The sequence below is a fragment of the Molothrus aeneus genome, chromosome 1 (genome assembly GCF_037042795.1).
Source record: "Molothrus aeneus isolate 106 chromosome 1, BPBGC_Maene_1.0, whole genome shotgun sequence".
Classification (NCBI taxonomy): domain Eukaryota; kingdom Metazoa; phylum Chordata; class Aves; order Passeriformes; family Icteridae; genus Molothrus; species Molothrus aeneus.
Genome location: NC_089646.1, coordinates 109,639,584 through 109,663,756, shown reverse-complemented (window position 1 = coordinate 109,663,756; position 24,173 = coordinate 109,639,584). Strand labels below are relative to the sequence as shown.

Sequence of the window (24,173 nt, the reverse complement as noted above, 5' to 3'; positions counted from 1 at the left end):
GAAGTATTTCTTAGCAAACACCACTGCAGTCTTGGACTACACTGCCTTCCAGATCATTCTCAAGTATAAATCTTCCATTTGGTTTTGACCTAGACAGCTTTGCATGTTACATATCTGTACCTGAGAAATTTCCTCCCACCTTACCAAGAGTCTCCTACCAATCATACATCAGTGCATGGGAAGGAGGCTGGAGGGAGTGCTGTCTTTAGCAGGGCTGTTTGCACTTGTTTGTGCTCTTGGTGCAGGAAAGCGTGGGCATCCTGAGCTTTGGGAAATGTGTGTGAGGGGCAGGGACTTCGGAGAGGTGGTTTCTGCCCACTGCAACTACTCTATATCTGTCTCTCTCACATATTTCCCTGGCACCTATCACCTTGGAATGTTTCTCAGATGACCATGGCTTTTTTTTTCTTCTCCTCCTTTTAACAGTGTTTTCACCTTCTTTTTAAATCGGTCTTTAATAAAGTTAAGAATTTTTGCCCAGGGTTTTATAAACATGTGTTATTAAATTTTAAATCTGTTTTGAAAGTGCCTCTATCCTACTCCCTCCTAGTAAAGTGACCTTTTTAAATGGAGGGAAGTGGGTTTAGATGACAGTCATGATAAATGCGGTCATGTTCACTCAATAAAATAAGGCCCAGTGCATTTGAGGATAAATCAGTGAAATGTACAGCCCCACCTGTCTGTCTCCATCATTCATTTCCACTGTCACTTTCACAGTGGCTGATGGATCACAGTTGCTGTAAAATTAGACAGCCTTTAATCTCATTTCATCCTGATTAGCTTCTCCTTACCCTTTCCCTCTAACTCACTGACTGACACGCTAAAAACTCATGCAGGGCTGTGTTTGAGCGTGGCGTACAAACTTCTCTTCAAATACCCTTTTTGTGGGGCAGGCAGGTGTTCCAATGAGTTGAGATAAAAAAATGAGAAGATGGGATTTTCACACTATTAAAGCCAAACAGCAGACAAAGACTCATATAAAATTAATGAAAGCAGCAGTTTGGCCAGACTGTGTGATGGGCCAAATTCTTCCTGTTACACCCTGGCAAGCCCAGTGAGTTTGAGAAGATTGCTACTACCAGATACTGAATTTAGCATGCCCACTGCCATGTAAATTTGACTGTTGTCTATGAAAGTTAGGTTCTATCTGGGTGTATGTCCGTAAGAATCATAGTTTTTAGTGCAAGTTTTCTGTGCTCTTAAGGGATATTTTATAACAAAAAAAAGGAAAATGTTCTTTTGATTTCTGTGCATAACTGCCAGTTCTGAAGGGTCAAGGAGAATGTGAGGTGGTTGATTTCTCAGTAAGAGTCCCTTCCCTCTTAGATGTCCACAGTGCTGCTCCATTCTCCCGGTTTTGTCCAGCTCCCTTCAGTCCCATGGGTAGATTCACGAGACTAAGAACAGTTTTCCCCAAAGCTCTGAGAGAAACAAAGGTCACAGTAAAGGTCTGCAGTGTTTTATTGCAGTCACCTTTCTTTCTGAAGGCCAAATACTACCCTTCTTTCTAAGGCAAGCCTCCTTTTAGCTTTCCTGTGAGTTATGGATGGTAGTTTGGGTTGTTTGGGCCCAATCCTATATCATTGGGAATGTTGCCATCAATTTCAGTAGGAGCCAGGATTAAGCCATTAGTTTTCAAGGTTTAATTATCATAATAATTATGGGAGTCTTATTGCATACCTTATATGCATGGTAACAGCAGAAAAGCTTAAAGCGGAATTTCTTCCTCTGCTGATTCTGTTTGTGTCAATATGGTGGATAAATAAGCACAAATTTTTGCAAAAGTGAAAATACAATGGAAAAAATATGCATGTGTGCTGCCTGCAGACAGTTTTTCCTATAAATGCTGGAGCTCTCCAGACTGACCAATAGAAGAGGTTGAGGGTGCAACCAGCAGCTTGGACCTAATTGGAAACCATAAAATAGAGCACTGTATTACTTAAAACTTGAAGCCCTTACAGACTGATCCTGGGGAGTCTCTTCTTGAGAGGAAGGGTCCCAAAAAACGTCTAAGAAAGGCAGCAAATTTCTCATGAGGGACAAAATTCTTTATTTACCACAAGCATCCACAAAATCAAGAAAAGTTCTGTGGTTTTGAGAGAGAAGATTTTAAAAGAGGAAAATTTCTAAGACTGAAGAGTGAGATAATTATCATATGGTGTCTCAAAAGATAGCAAAAATGGACTTCATTCTTTCATCCTACTGTAGGAATCTCTAGGTAGTATAAAATCTTTGCAGTGAGATTAGTTCCCAGTTAATATAATTGAATCAGTAACAAATAACCTTAATTAATGAACTTTCACTGTACCTGGCTGCCTAATTTAAGAACTGCTTCACTTACATGACTTGTAAGAGCACAGACTATAAAAAAGATATTCGACCTTCACTAGAAACTAAAAACATACCTTATTTATTCATCATTGCCTAGGCAAAAACTTCAGTAAGAAGCTTAAATGAGCCCACTTGATCTTTAAGAAAATGTGTCCTAAATAGCAAAGCTGTGCGTATTTCTTCTTATTATTATTTGCATATGCTATACTGCACAACTGCATTCCGAGAAAAATAAAAGATAATAAAACAAATGAAATGAGAGATATATCACCCAAAATAATCCAAGTGTGAGATAGGCTGCCTCTCTTTTTTTTTTTTTTTTTTTTGGCATTGGCAAAAGAGCACAAAGTAAGAGCTGGCCCTGAGTCATATTGATTTCCCACTGCACTGGTTTCCTAAGTGCTCTGTTGATCCGTGTCAAGCAATAAGTTCCCTGCCTGTACATGCACATCACCTCCCCATTTGTCCTCACCTAGATTTAAGGTGCCCATATGATGAGCTGAACAAGGACATCATTTTTCCTACTGGTGCCACTGGGCCAAAACTACTCTATGTGGTATAGTAATAATGCTGTATAAGTTTGCATTTTCCATATAATATCATTAAAGTGGGTATGGCACACTGCAGTAATATCTGTGCCATGTACACGTAATCCTTGTTTTTTGCATTTTACCATTTGCAGTGGAAAAAGTAAATATTAAGAAATAGATGTTTGCATCTGTAGCTGGTCCATAGTAATCATGATACCTCCCCCCGCCAAAAAAGGGATGTTGCAAACCTAATGCCACAGTTTTGATCTTTGTTAACAAAGGGCTTCCTGATTAGATGAATAGAAGATGTGTGATCGTGCTGCTAATGACATTGTACAGGAAATTAAGCGTATACATTTGTAAAAGGCATTAAATCAGCAGGACCTTAATTTAAAAACTTAAAACTGTATGGAAATGCAGCTTGTTCATTGCTGTGTAATAGAAAGCTACTGAACATACTGACTCTTCTTGTGGAAACATTACCAGCAGAACAAAGCATGGTTGAGTTTTTTTTAATGTTTTCCAGCATACCGGGATTCCTAGCATCTGCTTATTTTCAGGGAAATATCATGCAACTTCACCCCCTTTTACAAGTTATTTTTAGATCAGCATGTATGGTACTTGGGCAGGTGAGGGGGCACTGAGGGACCAGAATTCCTGATTTTTTCCTTAATTATTTGCAACATTGAATTGCATAAGTTTACTAATAAGTGGCTTTGTCTGCTGCTAAAGTCAGTGTTCATACATGCCTGGGGTGACATTCTCATATTATTTCGTACAGATGGTAAAGAGGAAATATTTGATAAAATCAGTGTCCTGAGCTGACAAGTAATTCTTGCTTTGTTTGCAGTTATGCCATACAACAGTGCCCATCACTGCGTCGTGGAAGTGGAAAACTTCTTGTTTGTGCTGGGAGGAGAAGACCAGTGGAACCCTAATGGTATGTACAGAATACTAAAAGGCAAAGGGAACATCTGCCTTCCTGTGCCTCCCTGGCTGTCAGGTCAGCTGATGTAGTGATTAGCAAAGGATTTTGAGGACCTTCAGCCTAATTGTTAAACCTAGTAAAGGCTACTCTTTGATATTGATGTTATAAATATCTGGTACTTTAGCATTAGCATCTCTGTCATTCATCAGCTCCCACATCCCTTGAGAAATGCCACAGGCAGCAGAACAGACTCTTTCAAGTACATGCACCAAGCAGCAGCTGTTAAGAATTTTAACCTTCATTTCCAGGCTCCTTCCAGTCATAATATAATAATGCAATTGCAGTAGATGAATGCTTCTTTTCTATTGTCAAACAAGATACTCGCAGCTCAAGTTGTTAATGTGTTAATTATCTATACTTTGAGATTCTTAAACTGATCCTTTTTTCAGTCTTGTGCAAGAGCTTCTCATATAGATTATCTGCTGCTACCTTCTTTCATTTGATTACTTCATAAATTTACCGCAAAGAGAAATTAAACAATTTAACAGGCTTCTGAGCAAAGCAAAAGGAGAATACCATGCCTTGCAAAATTCACAGAATTGTCAAGACACTGTTAAAAAGCTTGCACATGAGGAAAGAGTTGTAGTTGTAGCAGTCTGTGTAACAGAGATAATTATGACTGAGAAACCATAAAACAGCTTGCAGGTACACATTTTTACTTTAAAACACCAGAGGATCCAGCTGAAATTACATATACTGCATATATTTTATTGTGAATGCCCCATTTCAGCATCTGCACCAAACCAAATTATAGAATATAGTTACATCTGTTCACTCCCTAAAACCTGAGACAAACAATCCAGGCCACCCTATAAGCATGTTTCTGGTGTAGTTAAGAATATCACTATATGTCTTAGGAGAGGGCCCTTTAGTTCTATTGTTGAATATTGCTGAATGTCTTTAATTTGAAGCAGGAGACAGTGCAGTATGACAAGAAATGACAATTTCTTTTAGGATCATTGGCCACATCCATCCAGTGAGGAGCCCTGTTGCATTTGGTGGTAGGCATATGGACAGGCAGACTTAATTCCAGACAGTTTATAATTAAATGGCCATGTCACATGAAGGGTAAAAGAAAAGAAGTGTAATTACCCACATTTTGAAGATGTGGAAACTGACTTGCAAGGTGATGGAGAGATGGTAGAAGGGGTAAATATCTTGCATCGGAGATAGGAGTCAAACACAGTTGTTTGTGAGATGAATAGTACCCAAGGCCTGAGATTGCCTAGATCTGGGTCAGCTCCTAGGCTGAAGATGTTGCTGAAGACATCTTCCAATTTCCCTGACCTGTGAATACCAGTGCTGGGATTTTTTCCGTAAAGAAGATAGCAATAAGAAAGGTATGAGCATTGCTGTACTGATCTCTTTATCAAATGGATCTTACTTGTCACTGAAAGTGAACCTGAAATCATAAACTACATCCTGTGCTGGGCATATTCTTTCTTGTAACCATTTTGCTCTAAATGTGCAGCTACATGGGGGCAGCTCACACATGCCCACTTGAATTTGTGTAAAGGCCCTTGTCTACTATCCTCAGAGCACAGGAGGGACTTCAGATGGACCTACTTGGATTCATCTTGCCAGGGCTTTACAAAGCTTCTGCTTCAAATTAGACTGTTCCAGGTGTATTTTCCAATGTAAAGAATTATATTAGAGATGGTGGCAATGGTAAGATGTTGCTTTAGCCATCACACCATCTGGTTGTTGAGAAAATGTGTGGACCCCAAGGAGTGCTCACACCTCCTTCACGCTCCACTGACTTCCTGACAACCCACAAAGTATGGGAGACATTTTTTCTCACTTTTTTGCATCCTCCAGTAGCTATGCCTTTCCAGTCACAAGGGGTTCTTGCATGAGTAAACACTGATGAAAGCAGGGTGCACACCATAGGCACAGATTTAAAACCAACCTTCATAACCTTCAGAGCCCGTCACCTTCTAGCATGGCTGCCGAGCAGAGAACAGTATCTGCCTTCTTTTATGCCATCATCCTGATTTGCTAATCCTGATTTTTGTTCACTTGTCCCAAGTTCTGTGTTCTGACAGAACAGATGCATCCTAAGATGTGCAATCTCCTGGCTGATAAGCAAAGCAAAACATAGATAGAGTTCTCTTTCAAACAGAACTCCAGACTTATACTGCAGTCAAACCTGTTACATCAGGCAGATTAAGTAGATCACCAAGTCCTTTTCCTGCAGTCACAGGCATCATATAATCCCATTTTGTAAATTTTTAAAGCTGCATTTGAAAAGCAGTTGTATTTCCAGCCCCCACTACTCCTCTTGGAAAGCTGTTACAGAATCCAATTGCTCTAAATGACTAGGAGTCTTATTCTGATATCCAATAAAATGTATTCTTTGACTGTCTAAATCACCTTGTTCTTATGCCAAGGCTGGCCTTTAGTTTAACAGTTTTTCCCCTCCTGGAGATTTGTTCCTCTAAAGTATTACAGGCAGCATTCCTATCCCCTTTCAGCTTTTGTATTTCTAGGTGCAACAGGCCAAGTTCTTTGTCTCCTGCCATAAGGTAAACTTTCTGTTCTTCCTGTTGCCATAGTAGCTCTTCTCTGTGACTGTTCTAGTTTGATTTTATCTCCCTTCCTGTGAAGGACCCAGATTTGTATCCTGCACTCCCAGTCTAGGCTTACTAAACCCTTCTTCTACCCTGCACTTTACAATCTTCTACATACATGGTGTTTGTAGTGAGTATGTGTATGACACATTAGGCAGCCAAATTATAGATCTGTATGACAACAGTGAACAAACTGCTGTATAACTAATGAGCACTGAAGTCCCAGTAACTCTGAAGGAAGCAGTTAATTACAGCAGCCTTAAAACCTAGGACAAAAAATAGAAGTTTGAACTTAGGATCGATATTTATATTATTTTGAATTCCTGCTTTTTGAAATACAAAGAGATTAGTAAACGTCTTAGACAGTGAAACCTAGAACCTGTTCAAGCTTGCTGTTACTGTTTTGCTGCTTATTGAATCTATAGCTCTCGATGCCTCTTTTTCTAAATTGTCTGTGTAGACTAAAGGAATCCAGATAAGGACCAAAAGCAAGGCCTCACTTCACTAAGCCCAGTGGCAGAAGGATCAGTTGCCCTTACAGTGGGGGAATCTCACCCTGTGTCTTGAGGTGGTGCTGAGATGGTCTTATCTTTGAGTGGCACTCAGCAAGGTCCTCGTTAGGCACCATGCTGGATTTGAAGGGTAATGCTCCATTATTCATCAGTCTTCTGCTTTACCCTCCTTATATAGAACATGCTTATAACATGGCTGGGAAATCAGTTTACTTCCAAAGCGGTCAGTGTGGTTTCTTTCTCTGTTTTCTTGTAGAACATGAACTTAAATTATTACGACTATAAATTCTAACTGTATTGTTATTCTTCTCTACTGTTTTGATGGTGTATTTACACATGCTGAAGTAAGTGTGGAATGAAGCAGGCAAAGCGAGCCAATCCTGCAGAGGCTTGTCTGATGCAAAAATATTCACCTTGTAGAATGCCCAGTGACCATTTATAGAACTGTGACATACGCAGTTAGGTTATTCTGCTGGCCTGTGAAGCCTCTAATTCAATTTTTTAGTCACACATACATAAACAAAGGTTTCTGTTTTCAAAATGCTCATCTATTGAAGTCTCAGGTGTTACAGGAAATTGCCATGCACTCTCTTGCTTCAGTTTTCTTGCTTTGGTGTCAATCTGCATGTAAAATAAGGTGAAATCTTAATATCGTGAAGACATGAACACAGTTCTTGGTCTTGACAGCAGGGAGAAGCTAGTTAGCTGGTGTATGTTGCTCATGCTTCATATTTTAGCTAACAGAGTTGGAATAAAACTCTTAAGAGTGTATTCCCCCTTCGATGCACATCTGTAATTCCTTCTAACTTACACTGAAACTACATGGTAGAATAAACTATCTAGTGCAAATACTGCATACCCCATGCTGATGGCTTATGCAGCTCCTGGTTATTTGCACAATGGGTTTTTGCCATGTTCCACACAGAGAGAATATAAGGAGAAAGAAAAGAATATGTTCTCCCTTTAATTTTTTTACCTGACAAAATTCTAGTCATAAAAATACTGTGGGGATGCCCTCTTTGGGCAGTAATTTTGTTTAGTGCTGTGATTTATTGTGGCTGTGAAAATACCACAGCTTGTGTAAGTAAATTTAAATACACATTTTCAAGATCTTATTACAAAGACCAAGAATAATCACTATCTGCTTTTACTGCTAGTGACTGCTAATTCAAGCCTTGCAGTGCCCCATTTGTTGAATTATTACTGTACACACAGTGTAATCATACATTGTTGTAAAAGGGGGAACCCTTCATAAAAGGTGTCAACTTGTGAAGTATATGTAATATATATTACAATCATGATGTTAAATACATGAAACAAACAGCTGAGTGTCAAAATAATCTATCTTTACAGGGAAACACAGTACAAACTTTGTTAGCCGATACGATCCCAGGTTTAACAGCTGGATACAACTTCCACCCATGCAAGAGAGGTAAAAACCTGCTATGTGTTTTTCAATTTCTGTTTTCTCGTCCTAGGGGCAGCTGAGGTTTGTCTTAGTTCTGGGAATAAGGAGGCCTATAGAAGCATTGAAAACACAGACAAAACTGCAGCATGCAGTTGTGTCCCATTTGCTTCCTAATTTTTAAAACTTTCCAATTTTGGAACTCCAGTTGCCAAGTCCTGCAGTGCTAACTCATGCAAAAGCCATGGACTTTATGCAATTACTGGTTGCCTGAGTACAGTCTGAAAGATTTTTCTGAAGTCTCCATAGTGTCCTGTCATGTTCCCTGACTGAAGTGTCATGATGAGTTTGGCAGTAAACAAGCAGTAATTATAGTCAGATATCTTAGAGGGAACTGAAACCTTCACATGTTGACTCCGTCCTGTTTCACCACACCAGCTATGAAAAGCTCTCCTGAACATGTCTCCACTTGTCAGAGGACTCTAAATCCTAGGTGGTCTTTGAGTGAAGTTGCTGTCAGTAAATGCATATTAGAGTAGCTCATATTTTAATCTTGCTGTGTACTAAAGAGCAAAGGTGGATGTGGACTTGAGCAATGACTTGTAAAGATGATGTAAACTGAACTGTGGATCCCAAATGCCACCCTCACAGGAAAAAATTCCATAAACCTGAACAGAATTGTGCATGTTTTGTAAGAAGAATCTCAAAGGCAGAAGATCCAAAGTTACAATGTTATTGGAAGAAAATATTCAGTGACCTTCCTTCACTTAAACATCCATCTTCTCATCGATCCCATGTACAAAAGATCTCACAGTGTCTACCTCAAATGCTTTCTTTATTCCGTGCCACTATTACAGTTCTTTTTTTTGTTGACTGTCTACACTATTCAGGTGTCTGGCAGTCAGAAATATATCGAATTCAGTGCAGTGTTGTGATTCAAGGTGTGTCTTATGAGATGCTTGGAAATATGGCTGTTTTTTCAAATTTGTCTGCAGAAGTTTTGAAGGACCTTTGTTCAAGATTCAGTTTGTTTGACCTAAGTCCCTGCTTTGGCAGCACCTAGCCTTCTCCCTCATTCCCACCAACACTGTGGGATAACCTTCACAGCTGTGATTGTTTACTTTAAAACAGAGGGACACCTTCCCCTCTGGTTCAGCTTCCTAGAGTGAGTCACCACCAGTTTGGGTGTTGGCATGGGGGAGACAGAAGGTGAGCTTCAGAGTGGGCATCACTGTGCAAGTCATCCTTGCTGAGCTGGGAGACTGTCTAGAAGACCAACTGGTGTTTGTATGGAGCCTGGAGCTCTTCTGTGGAGCCTAATCTGAGTTCTAATCAGGCCCTCTGGGTATCTCTGAGCCAAATTCCTGAGGGGTGTTGGCAGCTGGCTGAGCAGTTGGGTTTATTTGGCTGACAAACTTCAGAAAGCAGAAATAGGCAGCTGAGGGTTGGAGAAAGGAGGCAATCGGAGTTTTCTCACCTCCACATTGGCCAGTTGTGTTTCCCTGGAAAACCATGAGGCAGTTGACTGGCTCTGTGCTCTGGTGGAAGCTGCTGCCTTCAGCCAAGAGGCCAAAACTCATCTGTGCCCCACAGCCCTGCCCGTAATAAACTGTAATGTGTGAACACCACAGCTCCCTACAGAGGGACTGAAATACAATGGTCCACTCATACATAGTTCCTTCTGCAAGGGGCTTTGCTATGACAACCTTAATTGTCACCTCTTTTGTTCAGGATACACAGCTCATGGGCTTGCATGTTGTTTTTTTTTAAAGGCTCCTAAGCATTAGGGCTATTGTTGGAAAAAAGAGATTTTACACTCACTTTCTAAAATGGCTTTGATGGTTTGTTTGCTCAGTCCTAATGACTTCCTCAGAGTTATAGCAGCTTTCAGAGGTATGGACTGGCCCAGTTTGTAGAAGATCATGCAAATAAGAGAGAGCTTTTATGCAGTTTTCTTTCCCAGCTCCTTTAGTGAGATAAAGTTCCCATTAAAGTCAACAGGCTATTTTCCCCCTGCTAGGAATACGGGGTCATGCCCTGTCTCTGCTGGCATAATGCAGGCACCATTGACAAGACAGACTGTTAAATGGGTTTTTCTGAGTCATTATGGTCCATCAAGTCAAAACCTATTTAGGAATTTTAGTCTGAGAATAATTGGCTGCATAGACTATAATAGCTCCTTTGAAATGACTGCCAGGTAAATGTGGGACTTGTTCACAGGCAGTATATTCTCAAGTCAAAAATCTGTATGAAATATTTGATAAGTAAACTTTTATCTCACATGCCAAAATCCATATCTGATTGATTTTACTGTGTGAGCTATAAAGAAAAGTCTAATCCCATTATAGATTCAATGTTGCCAGTGTATTTTCTTCAAAGCTAAGTTTGGTTCCTTTTCCCTTGAAGAACATCCCAAATATAAACGCTTTTGAAAAATACATACTATTTTCAGGAGTTTGTTGTTTAGAGAACCAGCAAGTGACTCACAAGCTTTGGAAATACACATCTGCTGGATGATGCCATAACAACAGGAAGGTTTTTGGAGAAGAGTTCAGTTAGACTATGATGGCTGCTGAAGGAGCAGTGTTTAGAGCAGTTGTATCTGAACTTGAGGTGGGAGCCTCAGCTAGACACCTCAGGCAGAACTGCTGCACCTTGCCAGCTCAACACAGAGCTTTTCAAGGTGTGTGGAGCAAACCAGCATTTTAAACCAACTTGCTTTTTCTTATATTCTGAGTTCAAAATTTTTGTTTGAAGACCAGCTAAAAGCATGGCATTGTATCAAGTTCTGAAGAAGCACAAGTGGAAGTGGGAAGTAAGCACGTCATTGTACTCTCTGAGGCTGAGTTGAGAAAAGGCGCAGAAAAAGAAATACAAAAATTTCACATTTTATTTTTGTCTTTGACTTTAATAATAGTAATGTCAACCCCTATTAAGATTATTTATTTTTTAAAAGCAAAGCATGCACTCTATAAATTACTCTGAAATCTGGTCTAGATATTGTGACAATCAGTAGCAGCACTGGTAAATTTAAATCTCAGACTGGTAGATCTATTTGGTGTTTCAGGGCATAAATTCATCATGTGTGAAAATCATGAGGAAAATCTTCCCTTTTATATGTGTATACTTAAAAGAAGTTGGTTGGGTTAGTGGTTGGGTGAAGAGGTGTGAAGGAAAAGCGTTTAGGAGACCAGTGAACATCGAGTACATTCAAGTTCTGAGGAAAATCACAAAATAATTGTTTTACTGTCCATATTTAGATCTTGAGGTACATTCTAGTTACCTGATTAGAATGGATAGTGTCTTCTCAGTAGTGAGGGGAACGTTGTCATGCAAAGATTGCTGTATTATAGTTTAATCTGAATCATATTTTACAGCAGTTTAAAAGTCATCACTTGACAGCATGCCTTTGCATGCTGTAACAGCATGCCCTTACACACTGTATCATTAAAAACTAAAAAAACCCAAAAAGCTTAAAATATTTGTGACAGAAGCTACTGAGTGAATGTTCACATCCAAGCAGTGGAGTGAAGTATGCTGATGCTTTCATTTTTGCTCCTTATAGTGACACTGTGTGGATGAAACCAGGAGTACACATACAGAATATCATCAGTGAAACCCTAGTTAAGAGAATAATGCATGCAAGTTGTGTCTACCTCTGGTTATTAAACCTGACCAAAAAAAAAAAAAAAAGGCAAAACATGCTGAGAGTTGTTTGGTAATGGGTTCAGCAGAGAAGGTCAGAGGAGTGGATGTGGGAGCACTGACAACAGGCACCCTCTGGTTTTGTGCCTTGTGGTTGCTGGACACAGGAGGGTTGAAAAATGGGCACCTGACTATGCAGGCTCTCTCATATCTAATAGGAGGTGACCTCTGCAGCTTTTCCTACTTTTGGGGCAACTGTGGGCTGTGTTGCCTCTGTCCCATCACATATTCTCAGAAAGCTTATATACATTTGATTGCCTGTAACACCTATAGCCTCTGTCAAATTAGAGTGAAATCAGTCAGCAGAGTTTTTTTTAAGAGACAACAGTAGGCAGACATGGGTACAGTGTAATCAAATTATCTTTGTTTCCATAGAATATCAGGCTAAAAACATAAATGCACAATTTGCTGCCCGACCATGCAGAGCAGAATATGCCATCAGCTTCTATCTGCCCACTGACAGATAAATTAAATAGTCTTTTTTAATTCATCAGTTGATCTGAAGACACTTGCCAGTATTCCTGTCCTGCTATTTCCACAGGGTTTTTTTCAGAAGTCTTCCCTATGGTGGAGCTCCCAGCCCCACTCAGAATGGGGTTCTGCCCCACACCGTCCAAGTTGCCCATGTGCAGGCAGGGTGAAAGCAAAGAAGTGAACAGGAGATGTCCAGTGACCCTGGCTGGTGAGGAGCCCTGTCAGCTGTGCACCAAATCCAAAAAGTAAGGTCAGAAACTGGCAGTGATGCATCAAATCTGTTCCCTGGATGCCCAGCCAGCCCTGCTGTTTCCATGGCTGTATCCCTTGGTGTCTGCCTGACTTCTCTTCCAACTTATAAACCACCAGCCAGTCTCAGACTTTTAACTAAGAGGAAAATTTCTCCAAAAGGTTAAAGGATGCTACAAATTTTGTGAAAATAGGTAGCTGTGCAAAAGAGCAAGATCTTATTCCTGCATTCACTGAAGAAAATGCTCCTGAACATGCCTGACTAGATGCCTGGTTAGGGACAGGGCACACCAGACTTTGCCAGCTCACCTGGTCACAGGATGGCTCTGAGGAAGCCCAGGAAGGAGTTGGACATGGAAGCTGTTCACTGATGATGCTGCTGTGTGTGCCACTGCTCATCCAAATGCTTTGCAGTGGTCTGCAGGTTCAAGTCCTTGATGGTGCAGCTGACCATCAAGGCCCCAAGATTTATTGCATGATTCAGGAGTGAAATATGCAGCTGCTCCCAGATTCAAATTAAGGCATCTGGGCAGGAACCAGAGTGCATTGAATCAGCCACAGAGCAGGGTTTGGCAAGCTACAGCCGCACTCCAGAGTGCTTTGCAGGAGCTGTCAGAGCTACACTTTGCTGTGCCTGGCCTGCCTGCTCATTTCTGGGCTCCCATGTCATTCTGATTTCACCCAGGAGAAAACTTTATGTTGGGGACTGACGACTCTTCTCATTCAATATTTTGTTCAGCTCTTCATCCTAGCCCAGCTGTGCTCTTTTGCAATTTTCTTCCTCATGTTATTGCAGCTTGAAATTAAAGGTCTCTACTCTAGCAAACCTTCCTGTTGCTGAATGATCCAGGGAGCTTTTCCCAGAGTGGATTACACCAACCAAGGTCTCTCAAAATCATCTACTGCTCAATTTTTACTTCAGCAAGAAACACTCACCATTGATTTTGGAGGCACAAGGAAGACAAACTAATATATGCCTGACAGTCCTGACCAGAAAACTTAATTGTTTTCCTACACACCTGAGTTGCATGTAAAAGCAGACAGGTGGCTAAAACTTTTCTCAGGGTTAGTTGGATGGAGACAGACCTCATTTGAGTTAAAGGGTGGAAATGTAGTGTTGTGGCTAGCATAAGGAAAGTTGTTTGCAGTACTGCAGAAGGAAGAAAAAAATGATAATTGAAGAAAAATTTTGATGATGTGGTTCTCTTAGTAAATTGGGAACAATGACCCTTGAAGGACCATAAAGAAAGTGAATGTCAAGATAATTTATTATTGTTACATTATCTACCTCATTTTTCACTTTGTCTTACTGAGTTGTTATATCCCTTACAAGGTAATGCCCCATACATTAATGAGCACCTTTTTATCTTTCACGGCTGTGAAAAAGAAACAAACAGCTTTGAAAAGGGGTATTTTCTGGCAGCTTTATGTGTACCTAATTGTTTTGACACAAAAAATGAAGTATTTTTTGATGTGGAGTATTGTGTATTTGATTAGCACAGCAGCCACAGTCTCTGTAAGCACGCGAAGCTTTCTGGAAGCTACTTCTCCCTGATGTAGCATTTGAAGGAGCAGCTCTCTTAGTTCAGGGAGTCAGCTGGAGAGGGGAAAGAAATGTTTGACATGGCTAATTGGTTTGTTGTTGGCTTGTTTGTTTTGCTCTGCCCTGTCCTCCAGGAGAGCCAGTTTCTACGCCTGCCGCCTTGACAAGAACTTGTATGTCATCGGTGGAAGAAACGAAACTGGCTACTTGTCCAGCGTGGAGTGCTACAACCTGGAGACAAACGAGTGGCGCTACGTGTCTTCACTACCCCAGCCCCTGGCAGCCCACGCAGGAGCCGTCCACAATGGCAAGATATATATTTCAGGCCAGTGTCTTGAGTAATTCCTGCTGTATGACCAGAAAACTAACCCAAAACCACCATAAAAAATAAATAAACCGCAGAATCCCAAAACCAGGGAGCTAAATTCCTGCTGCAGCTCAATGTCTTTATTTATATTAATGAGCTGATGTGTATTTACTTTGCAGGAGGTGTTCACAATGGAGAATACGTCCCCTGGCTGTATTGCTATGACCCTGTGATGGACGTCTGGGCCCGAAAACAGGACATGAACACAAAACGAGCAATTCACACTCTGGCTGTAATGAATGATCGACTGTATGCAATTGGAGGGAATCATTTGAAAGGTCACATTTTTAATAGCAAAAAAGTATCTCAGTGTCCCACATCTCTGATAAAGAATATTTTTGTTAGACAGTCACTGTTAAATACATTGAAAGCCAAGCAACACAATTTAACAGGACACTTGAGCCAGCAATTTTAAAAACATTTTATGCAAATTATTTTAAAATTATAACAGTACATTAAATATATGAGTAATGAATGCTTTAGATAATAAAAATGGGAGCTTCCATTACTCAAAGGCATGGACAATTTGTCATTACCAAGAATTCAATGAAACAAACAGATTATTCTTTGACCCGAAAGTACCAGCAATATTTTCCTCTGTAAATCATTTTCCAAAATGTGCAGTTAAAGAGAGCTTTATTCAGAGCAACACACAAAACCCAAGCTCCTGATTTAATGAAGAGAAAAAAAAAGCAAACTTCCAGCCATTAAATAATAGGACTAGGCTCTTTAAATCCCTTTTTAGTATTAAATGCAGCTTGTTTATTATAATTCTTTTTAGAGGTCTCTTGTTTTCATCTTTTGAAAAGGTCTCATATTAAAATAACTATTGCTTGGGCATTTGGTAATTTTATCCTAATACCTGTATGTCATTGATGTTAAAGATGTTTTTTAGTCCAGCCACTTAGACAAAAAGCACACCTCCTGCTCCTTTCTCCCATGATAATATTTGATAGTTAATATTCAGGGTTTTTTTCTTCTTTCTCCTTTAATGTTGAAAACGAAAAAATAAAAGACTCTCAACAGCAAAAGATAAAATCATGATATAGAAGAAAAAGTAAAAAAATGTGTTAACTGCCAGTAAGACTGGGTCATGTCTGACTCCAGTCCCTGGGTCCCCATGACACTGTAAAGCCACATGCTGCTTTTGGAGATCTGAGTGTCTGTGGAGCATGCAAGGGACAAAGTCCCAGATGTAAATTTTCCCTGATAAATAGTACTGGTGCATAAACCCCTGCAGGCAGGTTCAGTGCTGCTGTGCCTCCGCTCCCCACCCTCAGCTGGGATGGGTGGTTATGGACTGGACCTTAAAAGGTGAAGAGGGCTTGCACATGAACAACTGCCAGGTTTCAGTGCTTCCCAGTGTTGGCTTTTCCTCCTACAAAAGTAAAACCTGTCACAGCTCTCCTCAAGCTAAAGCACATGCTTTGGTTTGCAGAGGCTCGAATTGCTTCTATTCTTCCAACTTCTTTTTTTTTCCACATAGTTTCACCTACTTCTAATAAGCCTTGCATTTTTGCCTCTACGGCTGTTGTCCTGGGTGCCTTTGTTATGCTTGAACTGCTCACTGTTGTGAGGAGTGTTTAGCATCCAGGCTTCTGGAAAGATGTGGCTTTCTGGTAAAAGAACTTTTTGGAAAAAAATGGTTTCTCCTATACAGTGAAACAAAAGGAAGAGCTGCAAGGACAGGGAGGGGACTGAAGTGTGGATGAAATGTTACAAATTCTCCACTGGCAGGGAATAGCAGGGCTCCATGGCAAAGCCCTCCTTTGTGAAGCTGAACTGTGTAGTAGTGTTAGCTGTGTATTTACCACATCACAGCAGTCATGTGCATACTGCAGTTTGTTACAGAGCTTTTGACAGCTTCTGGGTGCACGGCAGTGGCCTTTTTATGGTGCCTTGAAAACCTTAAAGCAGCAAGTAATTATTTCATATGATTATGAATGATTTCATATTATTTCATACTCATTCCAGACATAAATAATATTCAAGCAAGCAGCTCCCTTGTGAAGTGTCAATATCACCAAATACCCTGTTTTACAGAAAATCTTCCTTCTCTTTGCTGTCATACTTTGAAGAGAAGACAGATGGGTTAAGAAAAGCACTCCAGCATATTAAGAAAGCCATTCTTTTACTGCAGTTCTCTGATAAAGAAGGTAGTTTGAAATAGGGAATTGCCTAAAATTAGAGCAGGAACCAGGACTCTTGTGTTCAATGTCTTTGTTTAGCTCACTTGATTCATATTAACTGATACAGTTTGAGAATCTTGAGCTAAGACCCCTCTGCCCTTTGGTGATCAAACAGCAGCAGTTGCTTGGAGCATTTTTTGGCCTACCAGGGAAAGATGGGACCACCATTTTTGTGGTTACATTTTTTTGTCACCTTAAAGACTTTACCCCAGCTGTGTGCTTTAGAGTATACCTTAAGTCAGCTGGAAAATTGAAACTGGTCCTGCACATCATGTCCATCATGCTAAGCACTTTGTCCCTCTAGAACCAATTGGCTTCAGCTGTCTAAGCTCTCCCTGGACTTGTTAGACATTGATTTCTGAGCAAAATTCAATCTGTTCAATTTTGAATAGATTGGATCTGCTGAATTTTGAGAAAGACTGCCAGGACAATCTTTTCCTATATGGTCAAACTTGTATTAGCACTCATAGGCAAGGAGGAATTTTGTTTGAATCTGCTTGTGTCACTGATAAGTTATTACTGAGTGTTTTCTGGTGTAGTCAGATTTTATATGGACTCATGATTTGTAAAAGACTGTAGAACTAATGGTAAAAACTTTCAACAGATTTATTTGAACTGAAATTACAAAGCATTAATATTACAGAAATTGGCTTAAATGTATATGAAAATATTTTCTTTTAAATGTTTACAATTATGTTATAATTGTAATAGTATAATTGTAACTATAATTTAATAAGTTTAACAGTAAAATAAGCAATAAAACAGTATGTCATAACACATGTTCTCTTTCCTGAATGCCCTCATCCAGGTTTCTCCCATCTCGACGTAATGCTTGTGGAATGTTATGATCCAAAAGGTGACCAGTGGAACATCCTGCAGACTCCTATTCTGGAGGGTCGCAGTGGCCCTGGCTGTGCAGTCCTTGATGACAGTATTTACCTTGTAGGAGGCTACAGCTGGAGTATGGTGTGTACCTGCTTTCTACAATCACCTTTCTATTCCTTCTGAGTTCTTGTGGCCAGTCCATATCGTATGCAGATGGGATGGAGAGAAGAGGGGAATTAGCTACAGGGACAGGTTCACTTGGTTTTCGGCTTATACAGAACATGGAGTGTTTTTTCACCTTTGTGCTTCTCTATTTAGATAAGTTATTATTGTACTCTATTCACTGATATGGAGTAATTTAAAAATCAGAAGGAATTTTGAAAAAATGATTGATGGGACTGTATGCTTACAGCTCTGCTTATGAGGTGCTTGTAAAGGAGTCTGATTTTCAGAGGCTGGGTGCTGAAAAAACCAAAACCTCTTGAAGAGCTTCTAAGTTTGAGTGACCCCGAGTCACTTTCAAACATCGTTAGAGCTGACGTGTGACTTGGATTTTACCAAAGCCACATTTAATATGACATTTTCTTCTACTACCAGGGAGCCTACAAATCTTCTACTATTTGCTACAGTCCTGAGAAGGGGACTTGGACAGAGCTGGAAGGTGACGTTGCGGAGCCCCTAGCAGGACCTGCGTGTTCGACTGTGGTATTGCCGGCCTGCGTCCCGTACAACAAGTGATGGGCCAGGAGCACTGACACGAACACTGAGTGCATTTGGGAAAACAATGACGGGTGACGTAAATATTTTATTAGAACAGAGTTCCTGTTAAAACAAAGCTACCATAATTGACCCCTCATTCCATGTTTATGCTTTAGGAGCAAACTAAAAGAAAAGAAAAACCAAGTGTTGTCCCATCTCAGATAGGTGCCGGTGTCTTATGAAGCGAGACGCTAAAACACACCGAACATTACATGCTGACAGACTGCCATTTCAGACTGATTTAAACTTTTCCTGCTGCAGAGACACTCCTCACATCAAATTTAACTTAAAAAAAATGATGGCTAACTGTTCAAATAGAGCCTGAAGAGACAAGATCAGTATTGTGCATTGTATCTACCTGCATGTGATCTGTGTTGAAGTCATGAGGATGTTGTTTTCATGAATGTTTCAGAATTCAGACAGTGAAAAGCTCACACTGCATTGCAGAATTGTCTCCTCCTCTGTAATCCTAACCTACAACTACTTCATATGCTCTGCAAGCAACACAGCATCAGAAGATTATAAAAGGTAAAGAAATATCATTCAGTTTTTGCACAGCTTGGCAACTAATACACTCTGCCTTCAAAGTCCCCATGTGCAAGTGCAGCAGAAAGCAGACTACAATGAAAGCTATGCTTTACAGAGCACTTCTTGCAATAGCAGCTTAGGGATTAGGATCAAATTCTGCTAATCACACTCGTGTAAAGTCAGAACCATTTCACTAAAATCACATGGAATGACTGGTTCTACATTAGTATAACAGAATTTGGATCCTACAGCTTAAAATCTGGCTTTGAAAAGTAAGTTATTTCTATGACCACTTAACGAAGCACCAGAAACCTTACTTCCTTTTCACTAACCTGTTAGATATCAGCATCTGTGCAAGTTCTTTCCAAAGACAAGAAGACTGCATTTAATCATAAATTTATTGCTTTGGACTCTGAAATGCTTATGCACATTTTTGGAGAGACACTGGTAAGTAGTTAAAGTAGTCCTGTGTGGTTGATCTTAAGATGCACTCTGAGAGAGTTTTACTATTGATCCAAAGTAATATAAGGCTAGACTTTCCACTGCCTTATAGCCTGTGTAATTATTTACACACTGCAAAGCGAGTTCAGAATGCTCCCACATGGGACCAGTAGCATTTAGGACTTGCTTCATGAAGTCATAGCTGCTTGCACAAATCAGATTGTCTGTGTGTTAAGCTTATGTCTTTCTGTCCTGGCTTTGCAAAAGCAGTGACAAAATCTGAGCCTGATTCTTCACCACCTTGCAGCTAACAGACATAATCATCTTCACCTCATTAAAGTATGTGCATAATTCTTCCACTGTGGTTTACTAGTGCTGCATCCATTACTCTCAGGACCATCCTCTTTGCTGGTGTAAACTGACATTGCTCCATCAAAGCCAATGGATGTTCTTTATGTCAGATTAATATCTGGCCTTTAATTTGCCTAGCTGTAGCTGGCTGCACCAGATAAAGGCAAAGGACACTCTGATCCTGCATTTTCAGCCCTGCACATATCTTTCACGACAGGACTTAATGCTAGTGCATTAAGCAAGGAGTAGGCAGCTACTGGAGGTTGGTTTCAGCTGCAGAAGCAATAGATGGGAAATAGACTTCATTATTTGCTTTGCAAAATAGAAAAAGGGTGAATGTACACAGAAATTACACTATATATTGATGCTTGAGAGCAATATAAATAACGGAGAGCAAATATCATGGGACTGTTTCTCTCTGGCGTCAGTCCAATTTTATTGCAACTCCCTTGCTTGCAGCAGAATTACACAACTTGTAAAATTGGAGTAATGCAGTAAAGACTGGTACCACACAAATGCAATAATCCAATTGATGAGGTAGCTGCACGCCTGGAAAAAAATGTTTAAACAAAACAATTACCTGAAGATGCTAATATTTGAATGTGCCCTTGGTGAGTTCTCCAGTGAGCATCACTAAGGAACTCATAAAGGTGGAGTGTATATCCTGAAATCTCAATCCATTTCTCCTACATAGTGCAATCTTAGTTGGTTTTGTATTTATTTATATTGTTCAGATCCAAGGGATCCCTTGTAAAATATATTTGGTGCAATCATGACTTTTTTTCCTTTCCTGTTGAAAGTATATAAATATAAATATATATAAAAAGGAAACTGTTAAGATACTAAATGAGGAAACCTTGTATGACATTTAAAAGGTCTGCCACTGAACATTGTCTGTCACTTGTCTCTACTAAAACGTACCATTTTTAAAGGATACTTCTTGTCCTTTTAAATGGTTCCTTTTTTTACCAAGATAATTTAAAGATTTATGAGGACTGTATCTAAATCTTTCTATCTATCAGGAAGGCATGACCAAGGAAACAATGCTAACTAAATAAGTCACACAAAAAATGTAAATTTTGTACAGTACTAGACTGTGTAAATGAAGCTTGCTTGTAGGGGGGAAACTTTAAATAAAACTTTATGTACTAATTCAACTGTCTGCCATATTCCTACTTATAAAGTGTATGTATAAATAATATCTACATTAAATTCTTTGGAACTTTTTTTATCATGTAGATGTGTGAACTTCCTTTATTTTCTGGTGTTACATAACGGCCTCATTGTTTTCCAAGTGTCATTACTCAGTGCTTGTCAGTGTAGTGGCCACAGTAAAAGGCGGGCTGTAGTGAGTTGGTCTCCCCCAGAGCACAGTGCCTGGCCTGGGAAAGTAGCACCTTTTTCCAGCAGGGAAAGCTCCACCCCTGTGCCTGCTCTCACTGGAGAAGCCACTACATGCCTGTGAAGTGCCTCTGCCTTGTGCTGCTCCCTCTGTTCCTCTGTCCCACCGTAAGTGAAAAGGACCCTGCTTTGTTAAGCCCAGTCTTGCTTTGGGGAATTTAGTGCTTGTGGCAACTTCATACCTCTTCAAAATGTTCCTCCTGTGGCAACTGACCCTTCTAACTGTGGGTATTTCAGTTCTTGGAGGGAAAGTGCTGGCTTGGGTGTGCTGTAGAGGAGTTGGGACAAGAGGTATTGTGAGGCTAAGACAAGGTAAAAGCAGGAGGTTCTACCAGGAAGCAGAAGCATCATCAATGCCAATTACTATTCATACATTGTTTATTCATGCCTACACACCTTAGTCAGGGACCAGAATCTGCCTATGCAAACCAGAGGGGTGCACTGAGCAAAGTGGCCTCTGTATTTAAAGCAGGTGTGGGCTGTACTGGATAGCACTAAGATAGCACAATGAATAGAATTGTTTCACTAATGAGTTTATTGCAGCAGAGGAAGGAAGGGAGATTTATGCTTTTCTTTAAGTAATGTGGGAGAAGGACTAAGAGGAGAAACTGGAAACAATGGGCAGAGATATGATTTAGAAAGGAAGGGAACACAGTAAACAAAAGGAAAAATCGAAAATGAGACTGTGAAAGGAGAAGGTGGGATGTTTTTGAGAATCAAGGGCACAGAAAAAAATCAGGATTAATGAGGAAAGCAAAAATGGTTTTTGAGAAGCACATATCAGAACAAGGCTGAAAAAAAACTAGAGGAAAGGCAATACAAAGGGCAGAAGCGAAACATAAGAAAATTCAATAGAAGACAATATGAGATAAACATGAAACTAACTAAAAAAGCCCTTGGGTGATGGTATTCAGCTAATAATTTTCAGTGGTCCTGCTGTTAAGCAGAAGGATAAATCAGCAGAGTACTTAGGTGTTGCAGTGTTCAAGTTCTAATGCACAGACTTCAGCACAACAAAACCTATCAAAGACCTGCCCAGTGACACCTCTCTGCAGGGCCTGGGCTGTGGCAAACACCCAACCACAGCCAGCCCCTGTGACAAGGGAGGAGAGCTGATGCTGGTGGTGGGAAGCACAGGAAGAGCAGATGAGCCACAATTCCTGGTCCCAGCTGCATTGAGAACCCTTTTCATTTCTGATTCTCAGATGACAGTCATCTTTGGGAGCTGGACACATGGACTGTTCCATAGTTCTCTTGGCTGCCTTTCCTGCCAAACCTTAATCTTCTCCATTTCATCCTCAGCATGACAAATTTGCCTAAGTACTTTTGCAGAGTGGGACCTGAAAAGCTGGATTGGTGACTGAAGGTATTTTCCTGATCTTGAGCTATGGTCCCATCCACTGGGTGACAAGTGTGAGAAGTATGATTTGCTGGTGACTTGTAACCTGTACCCATGCCCTTAAGAATGACCAAGAGGGCATTTGAAAAATATGCTTTTCAATAATTACAGTGCTGTCTTTGAAGGTACTCTGCGCCCACCTCGCAAAAGCTGGCATTGCTTTCCCTCATGTGTTTATCCCCCTTTCTGCTTTTAATACAATGATTTCCTCTGCTAGCTGCATCTGTGAGTCAATTTCTGAGAAAAATCCATGCCAAACCTCATTATATATACTGGTTTCTATTGTATTATAATCACTCATCAATAAAGTACTCTATTTCCCTTGCTTTTAAGAGAGAGGCCATATTTCAATTTAAATAGAGCTTTCTGGTACAGACAAAGGAGAAGGAAATCCCAAGCAGTGCTAAAAGACCCAAGGTAAGTGCCAATGCACACACTCCAGGGCAGTTTTAAGAAACACATTTAATTTCTGTTATTAGTGCAGCAGTGGAGAGGAGTCAGTGTTTCAGCCTCTCGGGTCCAGTCGAAGGAAGCAGTGATGGCAGCACTGGAGGTCAGGGGGGTTTGCAGGAAGGGAAAGCACACTAATGTATTCTGGAGGGCTTGTAATGCCATAAAAGATTCAGTTAATCTGCAGCATAGATGTTGATCAGCAAAACTGAACCTAACTCTCTGGACCTTGTCAGATGTATTCTGTGCATGTCAGTGTTCCACACCAATTACAGATTTTAGAAGATGCTGTCATGCAAAACTATGCGCCCTAATATATAAGCCAGCTCAGATGTAACTAAAATTAAAATCTGACTGTGGCAAATCTCTGTGATCCTGATATATGAAAATCCAAATAAATGATTTGTTCCCAGAAATGAAAAATAACTTCAGCAGGAAATTTCAAAATTACTTATGCAGGATTAATCCAGTTCAATGAATGCATCTTGCGTTGATTAATAAAGCAATCCTGAATTGCAAACTAAAACGAGAGGAGACTTCTGGTGCTGATATATTTGTGTATTTCTGAAGCTGGAGAGAAATGTGCACTTGTGAGAGATGTGGTCAACCGGTGTAAACAGAGATTGAATACAAATAGTGATTTTCTAATTGTCTGTCTTCTCCCTGCAGCAGAAAACTACCTTTTTGTCATTGATCTTTTCTTGAAGAACATAGGTGCTATGTTACCTGCCACATATTGAATGAGAACAGGGCATCTAACATGATTGTACAATGACTCCAATTAGTATCCATATGACATCTGCAGTTTTATATGGCAAAGAAAAAAAGAACTTGAGCTACTTTCTGCTGATTTTCTTGCCATACAGAGTAGAAATTTTGTCTAGTAGCATTAGTTTTTGTGATCTGCTGCCCTTGAATTTAATTTGGCTTAGAGGTGAACAGATACAGGGATCCTATTTAGAAAGGAGAAGGAGATTTAAATGAATGTAACATTTTCCCAAAATTTTCATCAGTGTCTACACAGACAAAAAAAAATTGTTTTATTTATTTAAAGGGCCACATCATTAAATCCAAGAACCTGTTCTTCAGTTTGGAGAATTACCTTCAATCATTGCAGTGTTTTAAAAAGGAGTAGTTATGAATGGTTGAGGTATTT

At 40.1% G+C, this 24,173-nt stretch overlaps 1 protein-coding gene across 1 annotated transcript in view; it reads left to right on the top strand.

Annotated features, from left to right (window-relative positions):
- Nucleotides 1-21,003, top strand: part of KLHL14 (kelch like family member 14) — a 59,213-nt gene extending 38,210 nt beyond the window's left edge. Inside the window, exons 3-8 of the mRNA XM_066546599.1 lie at nucleotides 3,712-3,801; nucleotides 8,285-8,363; nucleotides 14,442-14,632; nucleotides 14,794-14,952; nucleotides 17,672-17,829; nucleotides 18,286-21,003. Coding sequence (XP_066402696.1) covers nucleotides 3,712-3,801; nucleotides 8,285-8,363; nucleotides 14,442-14,632; nucleotides 14,794-14,952; nucleotides 17,672-17,829; nucleotides 18,286-18,426 — 818 coding nt within the window. The 3' untranslated portion in view covers nucleotides 18,427-21,003. The remainder of the gene's footprint in view (nucleotides 1-3,711; nucleotides 3,802-8,284; nucleotides 8,364-14,441; nucleotides 14,633-14,793; nucleotides 14,953-17,671; nucleotides 17,830-18,285) is intronic.
- Nucleotides 21,004-24,173: the final 3,170 nt, after the last annotated feature.